This window comes from Drosophila willistoni, unplaced genomic scaffold, assembly GCF_018902025.1.
Source record: "Drosophila willistoni isolate 14030-0811.24 unplaced genomic scaffold, UCI_dwil_1.1 Seg143.1, whole genome shotgun sequence".
Classification (NCBI taxonomy): domain Eukaryota; kingdom Metazoa; phylum Arthropoda; class Insecta; order Diptera; family Drosophilidae; genus Drosophila; species Drosophila willistoni.
The window spans coordinates 894,798-914,274 of record NW_025814102.1 but is presented as its reverse complement, the minus strand read 5'-3'; the positions used below and the strand labels follow the sequence as shown (position 1 = coordinate 914,274).

The window sequence follows — 19,477 nt, the reverse complement described above, 5'->3', positions numbered from 1 at the left end:
GAGACAGACAGAGTGAGAGAGAGAAAGGGAGAGGAAGATAGTGTATGTAAAGTTTTGTCTTTTCCTTGCCCTCGTATCTTGCTTGATGTTCAGTGTTGGTTAATGTTTAAATATAAATAGTTCTTTAAACAGATGTACACATATTGGGTGAATAAATAGATAAAGTTAGGTTAGAAAGAATAATAAAAGATCGTAGAAATAGGAATAGAAAAGTTGATTGAATGATGAATGAGACAATGAAATGAAACAAACATACAAACATTTCTCTTCCCACATATTGAGCTTACATAACAGATTTTTCTTTCAACTATAATTCTCCCATTCATTCTCAATTTGTGTATATATATATACATATATGTCTGTATATGGGATAGGTTATATACATATATAGAGAGTCACAACATTCTTCTCTGTGAGTTTGGTACAAAGAACAAAGTGATTTGGTTACATTTAAAGTCTTTTTTATGAGTTTTTGATGCCATGATATATAATTTGTGTGTGTTTTAACAATTTCGTTCAATTTGATTTTCTTATTCAGTTTAGACAACAGTTATGCATACTATATATTACAAATATGTTTGCTTATATACCTATACCTATGTATAGGTAAAGAGAGATAGATAGATAGAGATAGAGAGAGAGAGAGACAGATAGATAGATAGATATTAAGAAAGAGAGAAATAGTGTATAAATTTGTGTCGTTGATGTGTTACCGCCGCCTTTTATGCTTGCCGCTGGCCTCTACTCTGCTTCTACTTTATCTTCTCCATCAATATCATTGTTATTAACTTTCTTTTTCTCTAATTGTGAGAAATATGTTATGTATTTATGTGTATACATATGTGTGTGTGTGTGTGTATGTGTGTGGGTGTAGGTGTAGGTGTATTTATGGTTTTATATATTAAAAAAGTACATAATATATACTTAGTTCGCTTTGGTGGAATGATGGTGGTTCGTTGTTGTTGTTTTTGGTGGTGGTGCTGGTGATAAGTGCTGCTTCTGTGTGGTTGTGTGTGTGTGTGTGTGTGTGTATCGGTGAGTTTATATATGTATGTGTGTGTATGCGTGCATGATCGTTGCTGTATTATGTAGTTGTTGAATTACCAAAGAACTTCCATACAATCACATAAAGGCAGTTGTATTGCAGCTCTTCTGCAGCTGTTGCCTAGTTTTTGGAGTTCGATTTCGTTTTTCGTTTGTTTTTCGATTTCGATTTGGTTTTTTTTTTTTTGGTTCAGATTTGTTGTTGAAGGAAGAAGAATATATAGAATATATAGTAGTAGTAGATAGTTAAGAAATTCATTCATTGTTATTTTTTGTTGCTTATTGTTGTTGTTGTTATTGTAACTATTGTTATTGTGGTATTTGGATAGTGCACATTTTGGCTTAAACTATAATTGTTGTTGTTATTATTATTGTTGCTAAATACAAGTTGCTTGGCTTGGTTTTTTGTTTTTGTTTTTTATTTTCTACTACAAAATGCAAATTTTCCTTTTTGGCTATTTTCAAAAATCATTAAAGTGAAGCCGCTGTGTTTTTGGTTTTTGTTTTTGTTTTTTTATAACAATTTCCAACATTCAAACATTAAATTTGAATTGGGGATTTTTTAGGTTCAAGGAGAGCGGGCAATACGATTTCAAAGGGTTCCAGGGGGGATGGGTGGGTGGTTCGGTTTGTTGGTTGGTTAGTTTGGGTGGTTGAATTTCGGGCTACTTATGTTTATATATATATATATATGCATGTATATATGGCATATCAAAAGTTTCTACAAACTTGCTTGCTTGCTTTTTTGTTTTTTTTGCTAACTAAACACAAATTTTTAATATATAAGGAATACAAAAAATGAAAAGGCAAAGAAAAAAATGTAATTAAAATACTCTTAGCGACGTCAATAGAAAACAGTTAGAGAGACAGTGAGGGAGCGAGGGAGGGTGCGGGGTGAAGGGCTAGGAATGGATGACCAAAACTTAACAAGTTTGTATTTTTCGATCAATCAAGCAGGCCGACATTTTTGAGGTCTTGAGAAAAAGTAATTAAGTTTAAGTTTAAGGAATTCTTTAGCAATTGGCGGGTGTGATTAGGAACCTGTACTTAGTTTTAGTTCATCACTTTAGGCTTAAGATAAAAATGTAAAAAAATGTTACAAAGTAACTGGATTTAACTTAATTGAACTCAAACTTTATTATTTAAACCCATTAATAATTTAAATTTAACTTAACTTTTTTGCTATAATATATAGAGGGTGAGCCTCTAAGACGTGTGAAATTTGCATTCAAAAGTATGCTATAGACAGTTGAAGGGTTTTTTTTTTTGTTAATTTTAAAGATCTTATGGAATCTCTTGCATTTAAAAATATGTTTATTAAGTAATGTTATTATTTTAATTATTTATTATTTAAAGAGAACATTCTAAAATCTGTTCTAAAATGTAAAAAAAAGTTTGTGCTTCTATAGCATACTTTTGGGTGCATTTTTTTTGGGAATTGTAACACCAGCTCCCTGAATTTCACTAAATCTGGAGGCAATGGGCAAAACCCTAGTTAATATTCTGAATAGGCGTTCCCCCCAATTAATTAGTTAGTCACCACACAATTCATGTCGGCCTGTGTCATAATCACATTAAGGTTATTTAATTAGGTCTCTAAATCTGTTTAGCTGTATATATGGATTATGAATGGCAAAGTTCAGTCAATTAATCAGTAACATAAAGGCTCGAGAATTCGCTTCAAATGTTTTTTGGCATTGAATTAAGCTTAGGAACTATTAAAAAAAGTGAAAACTTTCTTTTAAAGCGTTTATAAAGTTGGCCTTTTCTTTTGTTGTGATTCGACTGAAAATGTTATGGACTTTGAGATATATGAGCTATATGAAAATCAATATGGATTAATACCAATTCAATCCTAGACACAACGCCCAAAAGTAGACATGGTAAATCAGCATCATCATCACCGATCGATCGATCGATCGAACGATCATTATTATTATTATTATTAAAATTAGGAGCACCAATTATAGTAAGTTTGTGTATATGTATGTATGTATATGTGTGTGTGTGTGTGAGCCTTATTTAGGTGTATGGGTAAAAGATTTAACGTTTTTGTTTTAAGCCTAGCAATAAAATTTTTGTTGTATTTTTTGGAAGAAAGTCTTCTTTCGATCTCTCTTTCGTTTCGTTTTCTCCTCTACGCCCGCACGCTTTTCTCGTTCGTTCGATATTGGAATTGTATGGTTGGTTGCTTAAAGAGGGGGGGGCTGGGGGCGTGGTGGGTGGGCAAGGTTAGGCAATAAGTGGTAAGGGGGTGGTGTTGAGGAGGGTTTTCTTTTGATTTTTCATGGTTCGGGTCATACTTACGTATCTTTTTGCCGCCACTCGTTGTCAATGGCGAAACATCGTTTTTCAATGTTTTAACGGCGCTGCGTAAATCACGTGGCTGATATTTGATATTTGGCACCGATAACAGACGCTGATCGCGTGACTTCTCTTTGAATTTTTGACGCGATGGCTTAAGTGGTGCCTGCTGCTGCTGCTGTTGCTGCTGCTGCTGAGTCTCCTGTGACAATGGCAGATTGTTGGGCCGTTCCCCGGATGCCGCCGATGCTGATGATGTTACTGCTGCTGCCGACATTTGCTCGAAATCGACACGTTTAACCGGCTCATAACCATCCGGCGTCTCGCTGATGGTGGATGCACGCATTTTGGCTCCACTTGCAGCTGCAGCTGCACCACTACCGCCACCACTGCCACCACTGGGCGTGGCTGCCTCTGAATTGAGGGCCGTGGTGTCAGCACTATCATCTTCTTTGCATTCCTCAACGGATGCGGCCAATTCATCGACACTGCTACCCTCTGGGGAAGTCTCCTTGGTTGCATAGAAAATTGAACTATTCTTGATTGACTCTATATCGGTATTGACATTGAGGCCACCGATTTTCATATTGACTTTCGATAATTGACGCTTTAAATTGAATGTTTTCCATGACATGGATTTGCGGCGATCAGCAGCTGTTGCTGGAGCCGCAGCTGAGCCTGAAGCTGAAGTTGCAGCTGACGGAGCAGCCGGCTCATCCCTCTGCGGACTCTTGGCCATTATTGATGAGGCGAGATTTGATGCAGTTGCTGATGATAGACCACTGACAAGTGTCTCTTTGGTACTGTTAATCACCTGCGGTGATTCGCCGCTGGGGGAATTGGGTCGAGAGGCGCTTGAGGATTCAGTGGCGGGCGCCGCAGTTCCTGTTGCATATGCCTCATTCGCCTCGGGTATGAATTCAATTGATGGACTATCCGGGCTAGTTGTGTCGTTTAGCTAAATTAAGCAGTAGTAGGAGGAGTAGTAGTAGTGAGGGGAGGTAGTTGGTTTTTTTTTTTTTGGTTTGTTCTATATCTGTTTAAGTTTTTTTTGTTATGGGCATAATTTAGTTTTTCTTGTTTTCTTTTCTTTTTTGTTTTTTTTTTTTTTTGAGAACAAAAATGTTGTCAAGGGGAATTTTCATATTGGAGTGGAGGAGGAGGTACAACCGGCTCAACCAATAGACGCATCACATCCAACCAAGTAAAGAAACAAGGAAACAAAACGGGTTGGCTGGAAGTACGAACAAGCTAACAAGTAGCAGGGGTAAGAAATACATACAACAAGTTTATATACATACATATATAGGAACAATCAATATCATATCGATAATAGAGTAGAGAATATATCGATTATCATGCCGAAAGGTTAAACTAAATTTAATTTTAAGCTTCACCTCAGAGAATTGTTTTGTGACCATGAACTATAATTTTAGGAAACTATCGATATCACAAAATCATGGACGGATCTTGGCTGGAGTATAGATCTTAATTTTAAGTCTGGAGAGACCCCAAATGTCTGCATTTCAGATATTTCTTGACTTCTTTAGCTCTTTATTCCACCAACTAGTAAGTCTTTCGACAAATCTTCACTCTTAAATGTCTTAAGCCTTTTCTAGATACGTTCCTGCGCAAAAAAAAAATTTGTTTAACTAAAATCAAACTCAACTTGGACTTAAGACTGCCTTAATGTTTTATACAATAATCAATACTGACTATTTTTTAAGTCAATTGGGGAAATTCGTTTACTCTAAGAAGTTTCTAAAAAAAAAGTATTTCCAAAATTTAAAAAAAAACGATTATTTTTCATTTTTGCACTATTTTAATGAAATTTTTGACGATATACTATAAAAATATAGTGATTTTTGGCTTTAGAAAATCGAAAACATAAAAAAAATTACAATATATATATATATATAATAAACAAAAAACATGTAAAGCCACAAGGTAAAAGCCATTAGCGTAAGATCTAAAGCTCTGATGGAGCATGATATTCGGGTATACAGTTTATCGAATTGACCACTTTTATAAATAATCTTTCAAATTATATTTCAACGGCAGACAATGGAATAGCATTTTCATTGTCACGATTGAGATAACCTTAGCAGTTTTAATTCTATTGATCCTAAGCAGTTTTAATTTCATTTAACCTAAGCAGTTTTAATTCTATTGATTCCAAGCAGTTTTAATTTCATTTAACCTAAGCAGTTTTAATTCTATTGATCCTAAGCAGGTTCAATTCCTTATAACCTAAGCAGTTTTATTTCTATTGATCCTAAGCAGTTTGAATTCCATTTAGTCTATTTACCCCATAAATTTTTGTGAATTTCATTCAGGTGGGAATTGACACAAATCGTTATGCGATAACTATTCGGTAAGAATATATCGATATGTTTTTTAAAATAGATTCTTGCTTGTTTTCTTGCCCAATTCTTGTTGCAGTTGATCGTACTTCTATGTATATACATGAATATAGTGTTTGTGTGTGTGTGTTTCTTTGCATTTTTGGTTGTACAATTTGCAATACGCTGTATTGCTGTCGTTTGTGTGTTTGTGTCTCTGTGTGTATGTTTGTGTGTGTGTGTGCGTGTGGGTGCGCGTGTATGTGTACATATATTTGTATAAAAATTGGAGATTCTTGTTTTAACATGAGTTGTTTTTACCAACAATACGAAAGGTTCTGTTTAAGACTTGAAACAATTTTTGTTTTTAAGATTTGAAAAACTTCAAAAATGTGTTTTTTTTTTTAATTTAAATACAGGCACACACACACGCACACACATACAGGCAATACATACAGGATAATAGAAGTGATTCAACTACGTACATACATATACATATACACACACATACTTTTACATACGTACATACATTCATACATACATATGTACACATACATACATATATATGCAAATTGCATAACATGAAATAAATTAATTTGTGATTTATTTGTACTTTATTCGTGTTCTTTTTTGTTTTCTTGTTTCTGTTTGTTAATTAATTAATTTAATTAATGTTACATTAGAGAAAGTTGACAGGATGAGAGTCTTTAGGTTGTTAGTTTGGTAGCAGAAAAGTAGGCAATGAAAAGTTTAGGCTAACATTCACCCACACGCACACAACCAAACACACGCACATTCATTTCGAGCTCTAACCAATTATTAGTAATCAGATTTACATAAACATATATGTACATATATATAGGTATATGGATCCATATATATGTATATATATATATATAACCAATTAGTTAGTACACAGAGAGAGAAAGAGTGATACACACAGAGATAGATAGAGACAGAGAGAGAGAAACACTGAGGACGTGTAGAGAATAGAAAATGGACGTTTCGAAATAATTTTTTAGGTTTCTTTTTTTTTTTTTGTTGCATGTTTGCTATGCCCTACAGTAAACAAACAAACAAACCATCATCAATCAATCAATCGTTCAATATAATTACATTCTCTATACACATATATGTATGTATGTAGGTAAAGGGCGGCGGGCGCGGGCTTTTCAAACAAATTCAAATTCAATTTCAATTCCAATTTAATTCAATGCATATAACGTGCAGAAAAATAACATAAATTTCAATGTTTTAATTATTAATATATAATTTATTCAATTTAATGATTTACCATGCTGCATTTTGTGCGTTCAGAAATGTGAATAAGATAGAGATACAGAGAGACAGACAGAGAGAGAGAGAGAAAAAGAAAGAGACAGAGAGAGAGAGAGAGACACATAGAGATAGAGCGCGCGGGCGAGTGAAGGATAATAATAATAATTCAGGGCAGATCCTAGCCAAATAACAGCCTAACTGACACGTATAACTGGACTTTTAATTAGTTTTTCGTTTCATTTTCATTTATTTTCAATTTTTTTTTTATTTATCATATTATTCTTTATACAGGCAAATGAAAATTTCACAAAAAAACACAGGAGAAGAAAATAAAACACACACACTACTTATATGTTTCTACTTTTTTTCGATGTTAATTGCAACAGAAAGAGAGATAGTTAGAGCGAGAGTGAGAGAAAGATAGATAGATAAAGATAGCTTATAGGTCAGGTCATGCTTGACCTTTCAGTTCAAGGTCCTTAGAAAGACCTTAGAAGAAAACGCACAAAAAGTCAAAAGGGAGGGAGGAGCGAAACAAAAAACAAAATCAGAAAGAAATATTAAACAAAAAGTAAATAAAACAAAAAAACAAAAAGAAAAAACAAGAGTAGTTGAGATAAACTAAGACTTTTAAATGTTAATTGTTTTTTTTGTTGTTACTAATCTAATATTATATATGTATGTATGCAGATATATAAGTAAATTTGTTTGTTGTTTTTTTTTTTTTTAGTTGGGTTAGTAGTTAGAGGATTATATTTTATGTAAGTATCTATAGATTCATATAAGTTTTTATATAATTATATATATATAGTAAGTATAGTATAGATATTTAGTAAGTAATTAGCTTGCTTAAGTGTTTGTATGTATGCATATGCATATGTATATGTATATGTATGTGTCTGTATGTCTCTGTGTGTGTGTGTGTGTGTGTGTGTGACTGTGTATTAAAGAAAAACAAAAAAATTAATCACATTGCTATAAATTTTGATACAAATATCGTATAACATTATGGAAATTGATTTTGTACACAAAATAAAATTGAGAAAAATCGGGAATACAATCAATATATAGCAAAAGAAACGTTAAACAATTAAGACATTGACTGAATTAGTTTAAGTATATGTTTAGTTTTGTTTTAAATGTTTCAAAACTTTATTTTTGCTACGTAAAATTCTTGTTTTTTTTTTTTTAGCATTTAGAATAGAATAATAAAAAGATATAATTTTGATTCAGTTTTTGTGTGTGTGTGAAATGAACGAACTAAAGTTGTTTTGCAGTTGTTGTTGTAGTTGTTCTTGTTTGTTGTTGTTGTTAGCATTATTGTTGTAATAGTTGTTATTGTACTTGTAGTTGCAATCGTATGCAGTAAGTATGTATGTATGTATATATAGAAGAGTATCTGGCGCTATTTGTCATTTTGTTGTAAATGTTATGTATATATGTAGTTGTTGTTGTTGTTGTAGTTGTAGTTGCTCATTCTCCATTATCATTTACTATGTGTTGTATTGTTTTCTTTTTCATTTGGATCGTTTAAGATCACACTTACCTGATCTGAACTAGGCGAACGGCTTTGCTCCTCTTTATTCTCAATACGTTTTGGACTTTTTGGTGTTCGCGAATAAGGATCATGTGCGCCATATAGATCGGGACATGCAACACTCAATAGGCAAATTTTTTGGATTATATCAATTATGACAAGTCCATATTCGGTACCATAAGCCATTCTAAAAATACAAATTAAAAATCAAATACAACAACAAAGAAATTTATAGAAAGAAAAAACAATAAAGAAAAACAAAAATGAAACAATAAATTAAAAAATAAACAATCAACAAAAGGGCAATGAAAGAGAGCAAAGAATCAAAAGTAGAGATAAATCGAGAAATTTTCAATATTTCAGAAAGCAAAAGAAGACAAAAAAAAAAAAGAATTATTATATTAATTATGTAGTAGGCGGCATACGAATTAACAAATAAAACACAAAAACCTAAGAAAAATTAATGCATTCAAGTCGAGGCTTGCCGACAATCAGAAATACCCTGTACCAAATATTTAACTACAACAAACTAAGACACACACACACATACAGACACACACACATTCTCAAGGAGTTTGCTACTTTTCCAAAAGATTCCTCAACTCGTTTTGATTTGGTTGTGGATTTTGATTGACATTACAATAGGAGAAATGCATTTAAGAAGCTGTTCTGAAAGTTTCCGACTTTTACAAATATCCTGCATGTCCTTATCCTTAAGACTTGTTGAATGGCCGACTTAAATATAGTTTCAGCTTAATATAATGAACCAGTTGACTCACTCACTTGTTTCTTTACTCTGTTATTCCCTTACTCATTGGTTTCCCCGCTCACTTTTTTTCTTATTCACCAGTTCTGTCTTTCAATTGTTGTCTTAATGGCTCACTTGTTCAGTTGTTCATTTACTCAATTATTTACTGACTAACTTGTTTAATTGCTCTGTTATTGCAAACAGATTATGTGAAAGGGAGACAAGTAGGGGAAAAAAGTTAATCATATGAGTAAATGAATAATTGAACATGTGAGCCAGTGAATAAGTGACTGAGTCAAAAAAGAACATGTTCACTCGCTTACTGAAATGAGTTCCTCATTTCTAGGCCATCTAAACCTTTCGAAAAAGCCACCGCTCGTTTTGAATAACTTGTTTAATAAAATCTTAAAATTTGATCTTACTAGTTACAGAGTTATTTCAATTGTTTCGAAATTCATATACTTTAAAACATACTTATACATTTACTAAACAAAGAAGTGTTGGGCCTAATGACTCATTTTTGATGAAGGACTTCACTGACTAATTTTTGAATAAGTGAATAAGTTAATCACTCATTAATTTGCTCACTCTTTAATGTACGTGTTCAGTTGACTCACTGACTCTTTTGTTCAGTCTGTACTGATTTAATTGTTCCGACTGATCCAACTTGTATTATTTTTTAAAGCGTCTGATCAGTTCTTATATGAGAAGAGTAAAAGTATGCATACATATGTATATGAACATATGTATTAGCAGCAGTCGAAAACTTGCAACGATTAAAAAATCTTCTACTATAGATAGAGCTTACGAATCCATATTATCTATTCATTTATTTTAAAATTAATAAATCATTTAATAGGACATGGTTATTAGCTTTTTTCTAATTATTAAGATGAAGTATTTTCAGAAAAAAGTAAAAGAATATGAGTTTTTACCAATCATTTGTTTAAGTGGCCAATGATTCCTGTTAATGTACTTATCTACACTCCGTCTGAGAAAAGCTGAACAAGTGAGTCGGTGAACAACTGAGTCATTGAGTAAACAAGTGCGTGAGTCAAAAAAGACTCGAGCGAAACAACACTAATGGAAAGGATCGTTCAAGAATTGACGAAATGATATTAAAAAACAAACATTTGTATGAGCTAAAACTAAATATTTTGGATTTTTTAACAAACTATCATTCAAAGATTTCCAATCCATTGCATAGGAAAATCACTTTAGTTTATTAACGAATTTGTTCTTCTTTTTGGTGTCAACGACTCGTTTGATCAGAATCTTGGCTATGGCAGAGCTACCTCTTTTTTTCTAAAGCTTTCACAAAAAGGACCTAATTCGTATTATTTTTTATATTTTTGAAGATTGAATCATTGATTATAGGTACTGACCCATATGTCATACAAATGTCAAAAAAAGGAACTTTGGAACTAAAGAGTCGATGTTCTCTTGGATAGATACAAACTAATAAAATTACAGACGGACTAGGCTATAGAGTATCAATTGGGGATTACATAAAAACACACACACACACACACACACACACACATACATACATATATACTTCTATAGATAGTTTCTAAATTAGCAAATGTTTCCTTCTAAAAATTTAAAGGTGGATAGAAATTACAGGTAAATAGAGGCATAAGGTACAGGGCATAAAAGATAAATCACAAATTTAATTTCAAACTCAATTAACTTTCGACGCAAGCACGCACACACGCAATGGAACGTAACGTAACGTAACGGAACGGAAAGCGCAACGTAACGCACGCCACGAACCCACACACACAAACACGTAGGCACGCACACACACACACACACCAGGCACTAAATTGTTGCTTTTGTTGTGTCCAGTTCGGTCCGTTTACGGTCCCAGTCAGTCATTCTAAATGTTGTTGGCATTGAGGCAGGCATTAATTGGGTGGTTAGGAATTCTTGGTTAAGGTTAGCGGTTAGTTAAGGGTTGGGTTCAGGGTTTGACATTGGGAGTTGGGGGCTTCTGGCTTCTGGCTTTGGGGCTTGGACTTGGACTTGGGCTTGGGGGGTTGGGGTCTTGTCAATATGTTTGCTTCTTCTTCTAGTTGTTGTTGCTGTTGTTGTTCTGGTTGCTTGTTGCAGCAACTGTTGCATATACAGAGAGTTTTGTATGTATGTACGTTACGCGTACACTACGAAATACACAACGCAAACAAAAGGCAATTAACAAAAGCTTTAAGTGCGTCTAGAGATGGGGAAATGGGGGGAGGCGAGGGCGGGGGCGGCGTTTAGTATAGGCGTAAAGGCGCTTGGTTTTTTTTTTTGTTTTTCTTTTATAGTACGACTTATTAGGGCTTTAGTGTGTCTAGTCACAGGCTTTTGTTTTGGTTTTTTTTTTTTTGTTTTTGTTTTCAGAAAACGTCATGCATTTTGATAGTTATACAAAACTAGACTACGTCTAAAATTCAAATTAGTTTTTGGTTTTTTTGGGTTTTAGGGGGTCCGGGGTTCGAGAGGCAGGAGGTGGTTTGTTTTCTATAATTAAAGTCCTTCATTTAACGCCATGTTGTCCTGGTGGTGGTGGTGGTGGTAGTTGTGGTGGTGTTTGTTGTGTCTATGCGTGTGTCGAGTGATGTGTGATGGCTTGGTGGTTGTTGTTGTTGTTGTTGGTGGTGGTGATGGTGGGATGGTGGTGTTAGTGGTTATTGCGGTGGTGTCAGGTGATGATAGTTTGACTTGACTTTTGGCTATTGACTGACTTTACTTACAGGCCATAACTGGAATTGATGCACAACGAGGTGACCTGCACATTACGACGATTGGGACCAGTGGTTAGGCATACCAATTGCGATTGAAAACCAGGTGGCTTACGCTGGGCTCCAAAACGTACTTTAAGATTGCATTCCGTCTGAGGGTAAATCAAGAGAAATCGTATGAAACTTGGATATTTTGGGAATCATCCGTATTTTCTGATGATAAACTAACCTTGTCGGATTCACTTGACTCGTTCTTTTGCACCTGATGACCCGTTAGGAAATCACATTCCGGTGATGTGCCATATATATCATCAAAATTCTCATAGAGTATTGGTATCTCGAGCACAAGCACTTCGGATGTCGATTCACATTTACGGAATTTGAATAACATCACTTGGCCCATGGCACCGGCAACACACAAGCGACGCGATTCAGAGCAAAGGAATATCAAATGAACGGCCAATGGATTATCGGTATCGTTTGGATGCGATGATGCGACATGTCCGCCACGTGGCTTCTCAAACATTTTCGCCGTTTTCAGTTTGTACAGGATTTGTAATGTGCCCGCACCGGAATCCCAAAATTTCAAACTACCATCCTGATGACCGGTAATAACAATCTCTGAATAACTGCATGAAGCGGGCGACCATTCTCCGCCCGATATGGGCCATTCCCGTTCCGAGAAGCAACTTTTTTTACTAGTCGTTGTGCGACCAACCTACAGAAATATATAGAAAACGAATTCAATTTATGTACATATATATCGAAAGGAAGTGTTGTTGGTGAACTCACTGAATAAAAAGCAGGAACCAAATCCGATGGGCAATCGGTTAAATATGTGCAACATGTAACAGGTGATTCGTGTAAGTCCATTGGATAAGGCGATTCAAAACATGGAAAACCGGGTGTTAATAAGTCTATTAATACTAAGTCATATTGAAGTAGCACAGCTATGGCATACGGATCTTGGGTTTCTAGAAAGGCAACAAATTTATATATATATATATATATATATAAAGAAAACGAAACCAACAAATAAAACTATACCACATGGCCAGGGATTTTCACAGAGGGTTATGAAATCGCAAACGGTATGCTCCATTTCTAGAACAGTTGTGGCCTTGCCCACCATAACAGTAATACAATTCGATTTGGAGCCCTTTTCGGATGGCATACCGCCAGAGAAAATGGTGAAAGTTTCACTAGACCAAGAGGAAGGAAAGAATTAACAAAATGATTATATATATTAAGATAAGGAGAGACTTATTACTTACCCAGTTGTGCTAGACTTCAAGTCAACTTTATATATCGGTTTACATTTTTCCGCAATGCCATCTTTATTAATTTTTGCTAAAACAAAAAAAAAAAAAAACAGAACAGAACAGAAATCATTGAAATATTAATGAATACTTTATCTCAATATCGTTTGTTTACCATGCGGACAAACTTGTGACTGCGGCTTGGGCTGCGGCTTGGTGGGCCACGAACAAATGGAGCCATCTGTGTGCGATGATACAAAATATTTGCCCTCATAATGCCAAGCCAATGATTTAACAGCCTCGGCAGCCTGCCATCGTATCTCAGCGCATTTGGCCTTTAGATCCCATAATACAAGCAGACCACATTCAAATGCAATAAGCAACTAAACAAAAGGGTAAACAAATTAATAGTTTAAAAGAAATTAATTAGAAAATTAATTTATTAGATTTTTATATATACCTTGTTTGCATCCAATGGATTATCACATAACGCAATCACAGCACCTGGATGACTAGTTCTAACCCTGAAATACATGGATGAAACATTTACCTACATTCTCAACAAACTAAACAAAACAAACAGGCAAATAATTGAATAATGTTTATTAGATTTGGTATACTTACACTTCAATTGCTTTATTCCAGTTAATAATATATCCACTAAGTGCAAATGTATCTATGTGAACAACGTGTATGTTACCCTTCTCGGTGCCTACATACAGCCATTTGCTTCCTACAGGCAAATGTATGCAAGTGACCCTGACAGACCCAAGCACACATAGCCAGAGAAGAGACAAAGAGAGAGAGAGAGAAGGAAATTTTAATTAGTTAAGCTCATTTAAAACGTAATTAAATTCTCTACACTTTTGCTAGTGAGAAACATTTAGTAAATGACTTTATATGGCCCAGAAAACGTTTTCAAGTGCATTAAATTTGCATCGTTGGGGGTTTACATTGCTCCCCCAAAAAGTATGCAACGAAATAATTGAACGGTTTGGCCGGAATAATTTTCACTTACCGTTCTCGCTGAAATTTCAGACTCTGCACAATGCGCGGAGTCTTTTGGCGTATGTTCCACAAATGTATGGTATCATCGGCGGTCACAGTGACCAATGCCCCCTCATTGACCAGGAATTGGGCAAAGAGTACAGCACATTCAGATTCGCCCTCATGTTTGGCATGAGCATCGACCCCAGGTCGACCCAAACTAGTTTTGAATTGAAAAGTTTCAATTAACATAAGGTAAAAACTTAATTTTAGATTAATTTTAATAGTTTTATACTTACATGCGTATGTAGCCGGATTTATCACCAATCGCTAATAGTTTTTGTACAGGATCAAAGGCAAACGATGTGGGCGAAAATGGAAAGCCATGACGAAAGGTCTACACACACACACACACAAGAGAAAAAAAAGAGATTAAATAGTTTAATATTACTCACAAACACACACACAGATAGACAATGTTTTCTTATTAGTTGTTCCACTTTTTTTTTTTATTATTATTGTTGGCTAAGAAAGACATCGGTCATAGCCGCGTGTGTCTTATGATAGATTATTGAAATTTTAGTGCAGCTACCAAATAAAACACCCGCTAGCTGCAACAAATGCCCTGAATACGATTGTACACTCTATATAGAAAAATGGATAGTAGATTTTTACTTACTTTTTGTAATTTGAAATGATCGGCTTTCAATTGCTCTTGGATTTCCTGCTCTTGTCGTGTGGCTTGGGGCTGAACGCTTTGTCGAAATCCATCTAGAACTCCTTTGAATGTGAACTTTTTCATTTTTCTAACATGAGTCGATCCTCCACTCTCACACTGTCCGGCACGAAAAAGTTACAATGACGATAGGGCGATCTCGAGAAGAATGCGCTTTAAATGTTTGGAGAAGACTTGGTTGACTTGGTGTTAAGGACGTGGTTTTAGGGACGACGCGTGGTTTGGGGCCTAAGTAAGTTAAGACGGAGTTTCAGTAGACTTTAGTGCGCTGAGAGAGAATGCCAAGTGGGTTTTTTGTATTTGTTTTTTTTTTTTTTTACTTTTGGAGGGGTTTGAAAATATTGATAAGTGTTTTCCTTTTAATCTTTTGCTTGATTAAATTTTACTGCTCACAGAGTTTTCTAGTTGTTGTTGTTGTTTATTGGAAAGTGAAACTAGATTAGCAGTAGTCGAGTCAAGTGCTGTAAGTAAACAAAAACAAGAAACACAAATAGATGAGAAAAATGTTAATTTAATTTGATATGGTAGAAAATTGCAAATGGTAGAGTGAAAAAAGTTTACGAATTTCTTTGAAAATATTGCTAGATATAAACTTAAAACTATATTTTCGTTTTTTCGCTTCATTTAGTTATGATTCCCAACTTGTTCAAGCGTTTCGGTAATGTTATGGCAAAGTCTACTAATGAGAGAATTCGTTACAGATATGAATATATGTATAAAATATTTTCTAGCTAATGAAAGGGCTTTGAAAACTTTCAGACTATTGACCTTGGCCTTTTAGAGACAAATAATCGCATTTTTTTCTACTGTCGATTTAGTTTTATTCTTTTGACTTACTATTCGTTTAAAGAATGTCTCTACTCTAAAATATATAAACTTTAATTACACGGTTAAAAACTCTTATGTTAAACAAAAGCAGATCTGTATGCTAGGATGTAAGTACACTAATGTAACTACACTAACACTCACTTTTTGTTATCTTAGTTGCCTTGGCATATATCCTTTTCATATATATCCTATTTTTATAACATTCTCTCCACTGTTACCTACGATTTCAGTAGAATCAAAGAGTAAATGAACCATTAATCGGGATTTGATTTAAATTCAAGGGCAAAGACACTTAATATTAGTAATATTAGATTGAATCCTGAGATTCCCTTTTTAATTCTAAGCTGAATCTCAGTAATTTCGCATTTAATTGAAATTCGTGATGAAAGCATTTAACGAGTTAACTGATATGATTACATAAATATGGATCATCATCAATTGGTTTACGGGGCGGGCGATGGGATTAATTAAGATTAATTTATGGCAGAGCAGAACAACGCTGGGCGGGGGTGATGGGAGGAGGGTAAAAATAGTAGGTGGCACGTTTCAATCTGAATCCTCTTTTGTCTTTTAATGAAAATAAATGAGATCTAGAGAAAGAGATGATGCTGTGGATGTTGCTGGCTGCTGTTAGGACCAAAGTGATTGTTATAGTTAATTGGAAATACACACGGATACACAAACAGATAGAGAGAGAAACAAGGAGAGAGAGTAAGAGAGAGAGAACTATGACTTCGACATTATGTTGCACAACAATACACCACATATACACACACACACACTTACTTACAATAGATACTATGTGTGTGTGTGTGTGTGTTAATATACATATATATATATAGAAGTAGAGTTTTTCCTATATGCACTTTTTGATGCCACACAAATCGATTTTTCGCAATGTCGTGTGGCTATCCCTCCCTTCTAACAGCCCCCCCTTCTAGCCGACAAGCTTCTTACCGAACCTATACTATATACTATATACCTTCATCTATTTCTCTCTCGCTCTCACTTAATCTCACACTCGCCCTTTCTCTCTCTGCCACTGGCTCTATCTCATTCTCTCCCTGTCTTTCCGAATCTCCCGCTGTTTCTCTGTCTCCTAGTCAAACATATATTCCCTTTTTGCCTACTTTTTGTTGTTGTTGTTGCTGTTGCTGTATTTGCAATTGTTTACGCTTTGACAAACAAACTCACACACACACACACACACACACACATACATATATATATATACACACACATACCAGCAGCAGGGTCGCTAGGATATAGAGCATACATAAAGGAGCGCAACAGTACAAAGAACAAAAGCAAAAAAAAAAAAAAAACGGGGGAAAAAAATGAATCGTTGGCATACTTTAAATTTAATTTGCACAAACAAACAGGCAAGTGGAGGGAGCGAGCCAGTGGGAGGATGGAGGAGGACTTAGAGGTTTGGTAAATGTGGTAGCACCGTTTAGTGAGTGGAGGAGTGTGCGAGAGGGGGTGGAGGGTTAACACATGGCGCCTGACCGACGATGGACCCTCCAAAAAGAAGCTTTGATAATCACACAAAGTGTTTGCGTGTCTCTGTGTGTGTGTGGGTGTGTGTGTGAGTTAGTGCGTATGCGTGTAAGTGTGAGCATTTCCTTCTAATGATGATTAAAATACCATTGCGTTAAGCCCTAAAGGGGGGGGAGGGGAGTATAGAGGAGATGCTGCTGCTGTTTGCCCAAATCTGTGTATGTATGCCATATTCTTTGGATGTGTTTGTGTGTGTGTGTGTGTCTGAAATCTGTAAATCGAGGTTATCTATACTCACACACACACACACACACACACACACACGGAGAGAAACACATTGAGAAGTGGGAATTTAGCATTTTAACCTTCCATTTTTATTTTTGCAATTTTTTTTTAGCTTGTTGCTACTCACATGTGGTTTTTTTTGTTTTTTCTTTGATTTTTAACTACATTTTCACTGCACTAGTAACAAAAAAAAATAGCAACAACAACAACAACGAAAAGAAGAAAGTGGGTAAAGAGAAATGGGGGGTTACCGATTTCGATACGTTCTCGTTTCGTTTCGCCTTCAATAATTATTTGTGTGTGTTCTTTTTTTTGAAGGGGTTTTAATTTTGTTCTTTAACTTTTCGTTAGTTTTTTATATTGTACTCTTTTAGGGGCAAGAAAAAAAAAACAAAAGTGAAAATCTGAATTTACGAATGTGGGAAGAAAAAACTGTTTGGCATTGATTTTCAATTCATTTCGCGCGCGGCTTGAATTCGTTGGCGTTTCATTGGCGAATTGTTAAAGAAATCCGTTTACATTTACTATACTAATATATAATATATATATATATATATATATATATATATATATATACACATATATGTATGTGTATATATAGCCCACAAAGATGTATTGGAGGGAACCGAATGAGAGAAACGAAAAAAAAATTATTATTTGCTGCTGTTGGGTTAGCTGGTTAGTTGGCTACTGGCTAGAACTGTGGCGTCGTTTCAGTGTGAAGGCATTTTGCACCTTAAAGCCAGAGATAGATATAGATATATATATATATATATATATTTAGACAGAGAGAGAGTGCGAACAGAGAATCAGAGCAGAGCAAAGTGGCAAAGAGAGCCATACAAATATACAGAGAGAGAGAGAGAGAGAGAAGCTCAGCTTGTCACTAGGACGAGGACGTTTACTCTTACTCCAACCTTCCCCCAAAAATCTTTACTTCAAACACACAGACACACACACACACACACACACACACACACACGCACAACATATACAGGCTGAAACAAAAGTCTATACAAAACTAAAGTTAATTTTTAAAAGAAAATTTAGACCAGATTTTTCATTGCCTACTTGTAGGCTCTGATTTATTTGCACACTTCGCTTATAACTACGCAACATAATTTCGATTTCGATTTCAATTTCTGTCTAGATTCCTGTGTCCTACTGCTGGCATGTGAGTGTATTTCCCGTTAGCATGGGAACCATTGCGCATGCTTACGCTAAGAGGCCCACACACACACGCACACATACACACACACACACACAATGAGAGAAAACGTAGTAAAAAGGAAAGCCTGGGAGAAAGCTAGGGCAAAGGCAAAAATGTTTCGCGAGCGCGGTCACATGACTTGACACGCACACACAGATACACACACACACACATACACGCGCACACTTGCACGTTAAATTTTGTTGAGGCAGCGCAGGAGCAGCCTCACTTCCATAAGCTCACCCCCTTAGCTACTATAACCCCCCACACCCACCACCCACCCTCCCCACGTGGTGCTCACTTCGTTTGCCTTTAGTTAAATTTGATTTATGATTTATATTTCTTTGAAACTCCCTTCTGACATACATTTTTCATATATGCTACATTTTTACAGTTGTGATTTAGTTTATTTTTGGTTTCAGTGTTTTCTTTTCTACTTATTTACATTAATTAATTAATTTTTTGAATTTTTTTTTTTTTTTGGTTTCCTTTTTTTTATAATTTTTGCTTCTTCTAGTTGTCGTTTTATACGTTGTGGGGGGCCGAAAGGAAAGTCAAAACTGAACTGAAGTCGATTCCGCGCAGTTTCCGCACGTGTCTGTATGTATATAGCCAATACACAGCAACACATACTCATACACACACACGCACACACATACACGCACACACACAAACATCCTTAGCAGATGT

The 19,477-nt window shown here is 35.2% G+C and overlaps 1 protein-coding gene across 5 annotated transcripts in view; it reads right to left on the bottom strand.

Moving 5' to 3' along the window:
* The window catches only part of LOC6649216 (syntaxin-binding protein 5), a 28,832-nt gene that overhangs the window by 6,876 nt on the left and 2,479 nt on the right, over positions 1-19,477 (bottom strand). For 3 of the 5 annotated variants that reach the window (XM_047012443.1, XM_047012444.1, XM_047012445.1), the window contains exons 2-15: positions 15,285-15,425; positions 14,908-15,192; positions 14,528-14,625; positions 14,260-14,448; positions 13,866-14,000; positions 13,702-13,765; positions 13,417-13,624; positions 13,257-13,332; positions 13,030-13,184; positions 12,775-12,956; positions 12,212-12,700; positions 11,995-12,134; positions 8,515-8,692; positions 3,352-4,306 (exon numbers count right to left, since the gene is read on the bottom strand). In XM_047012443.1, the coding sequence (XP_046868399.1) occupies positions 3,352-4,306; positions 8,515-8,692; positions 11,995-12,134; positions 12,212-12,700; positions 12,775-12,956; positions 13,030-13,184; positions 13,257-13,332; positions 13,417-13,624; positions 13,702-13,765; positions 13,866-14,000; positions 14,260-14,448; positions 14,528-14,625; positions 14,908-15,030 (2,992 nt within the window). In that variant the 5' untranslated portion in view covers positions 15,031-15,192; positions 15,285-15,425. The remainder of the gene's footprint in view (positions 1-3,351; positions 4,307-8,514; positions 8,693-11,994; positions 12,135-12,211; positions 12,701-12,774; positions 12,957-13,029; positions 13,185-13,256; positions 13,333-13,416; positions 13,625-13,701; positions 13,766-13,865; positions 14,001-14,259; positions 14,449-14,527; positions 14,626-14,907; positions 15,193-15,284; positions 15,426-19,477) is intronic. The other 2 variants (XM_023179533.2, XM_047012446.1) reach the window with 1 other exon arrangement.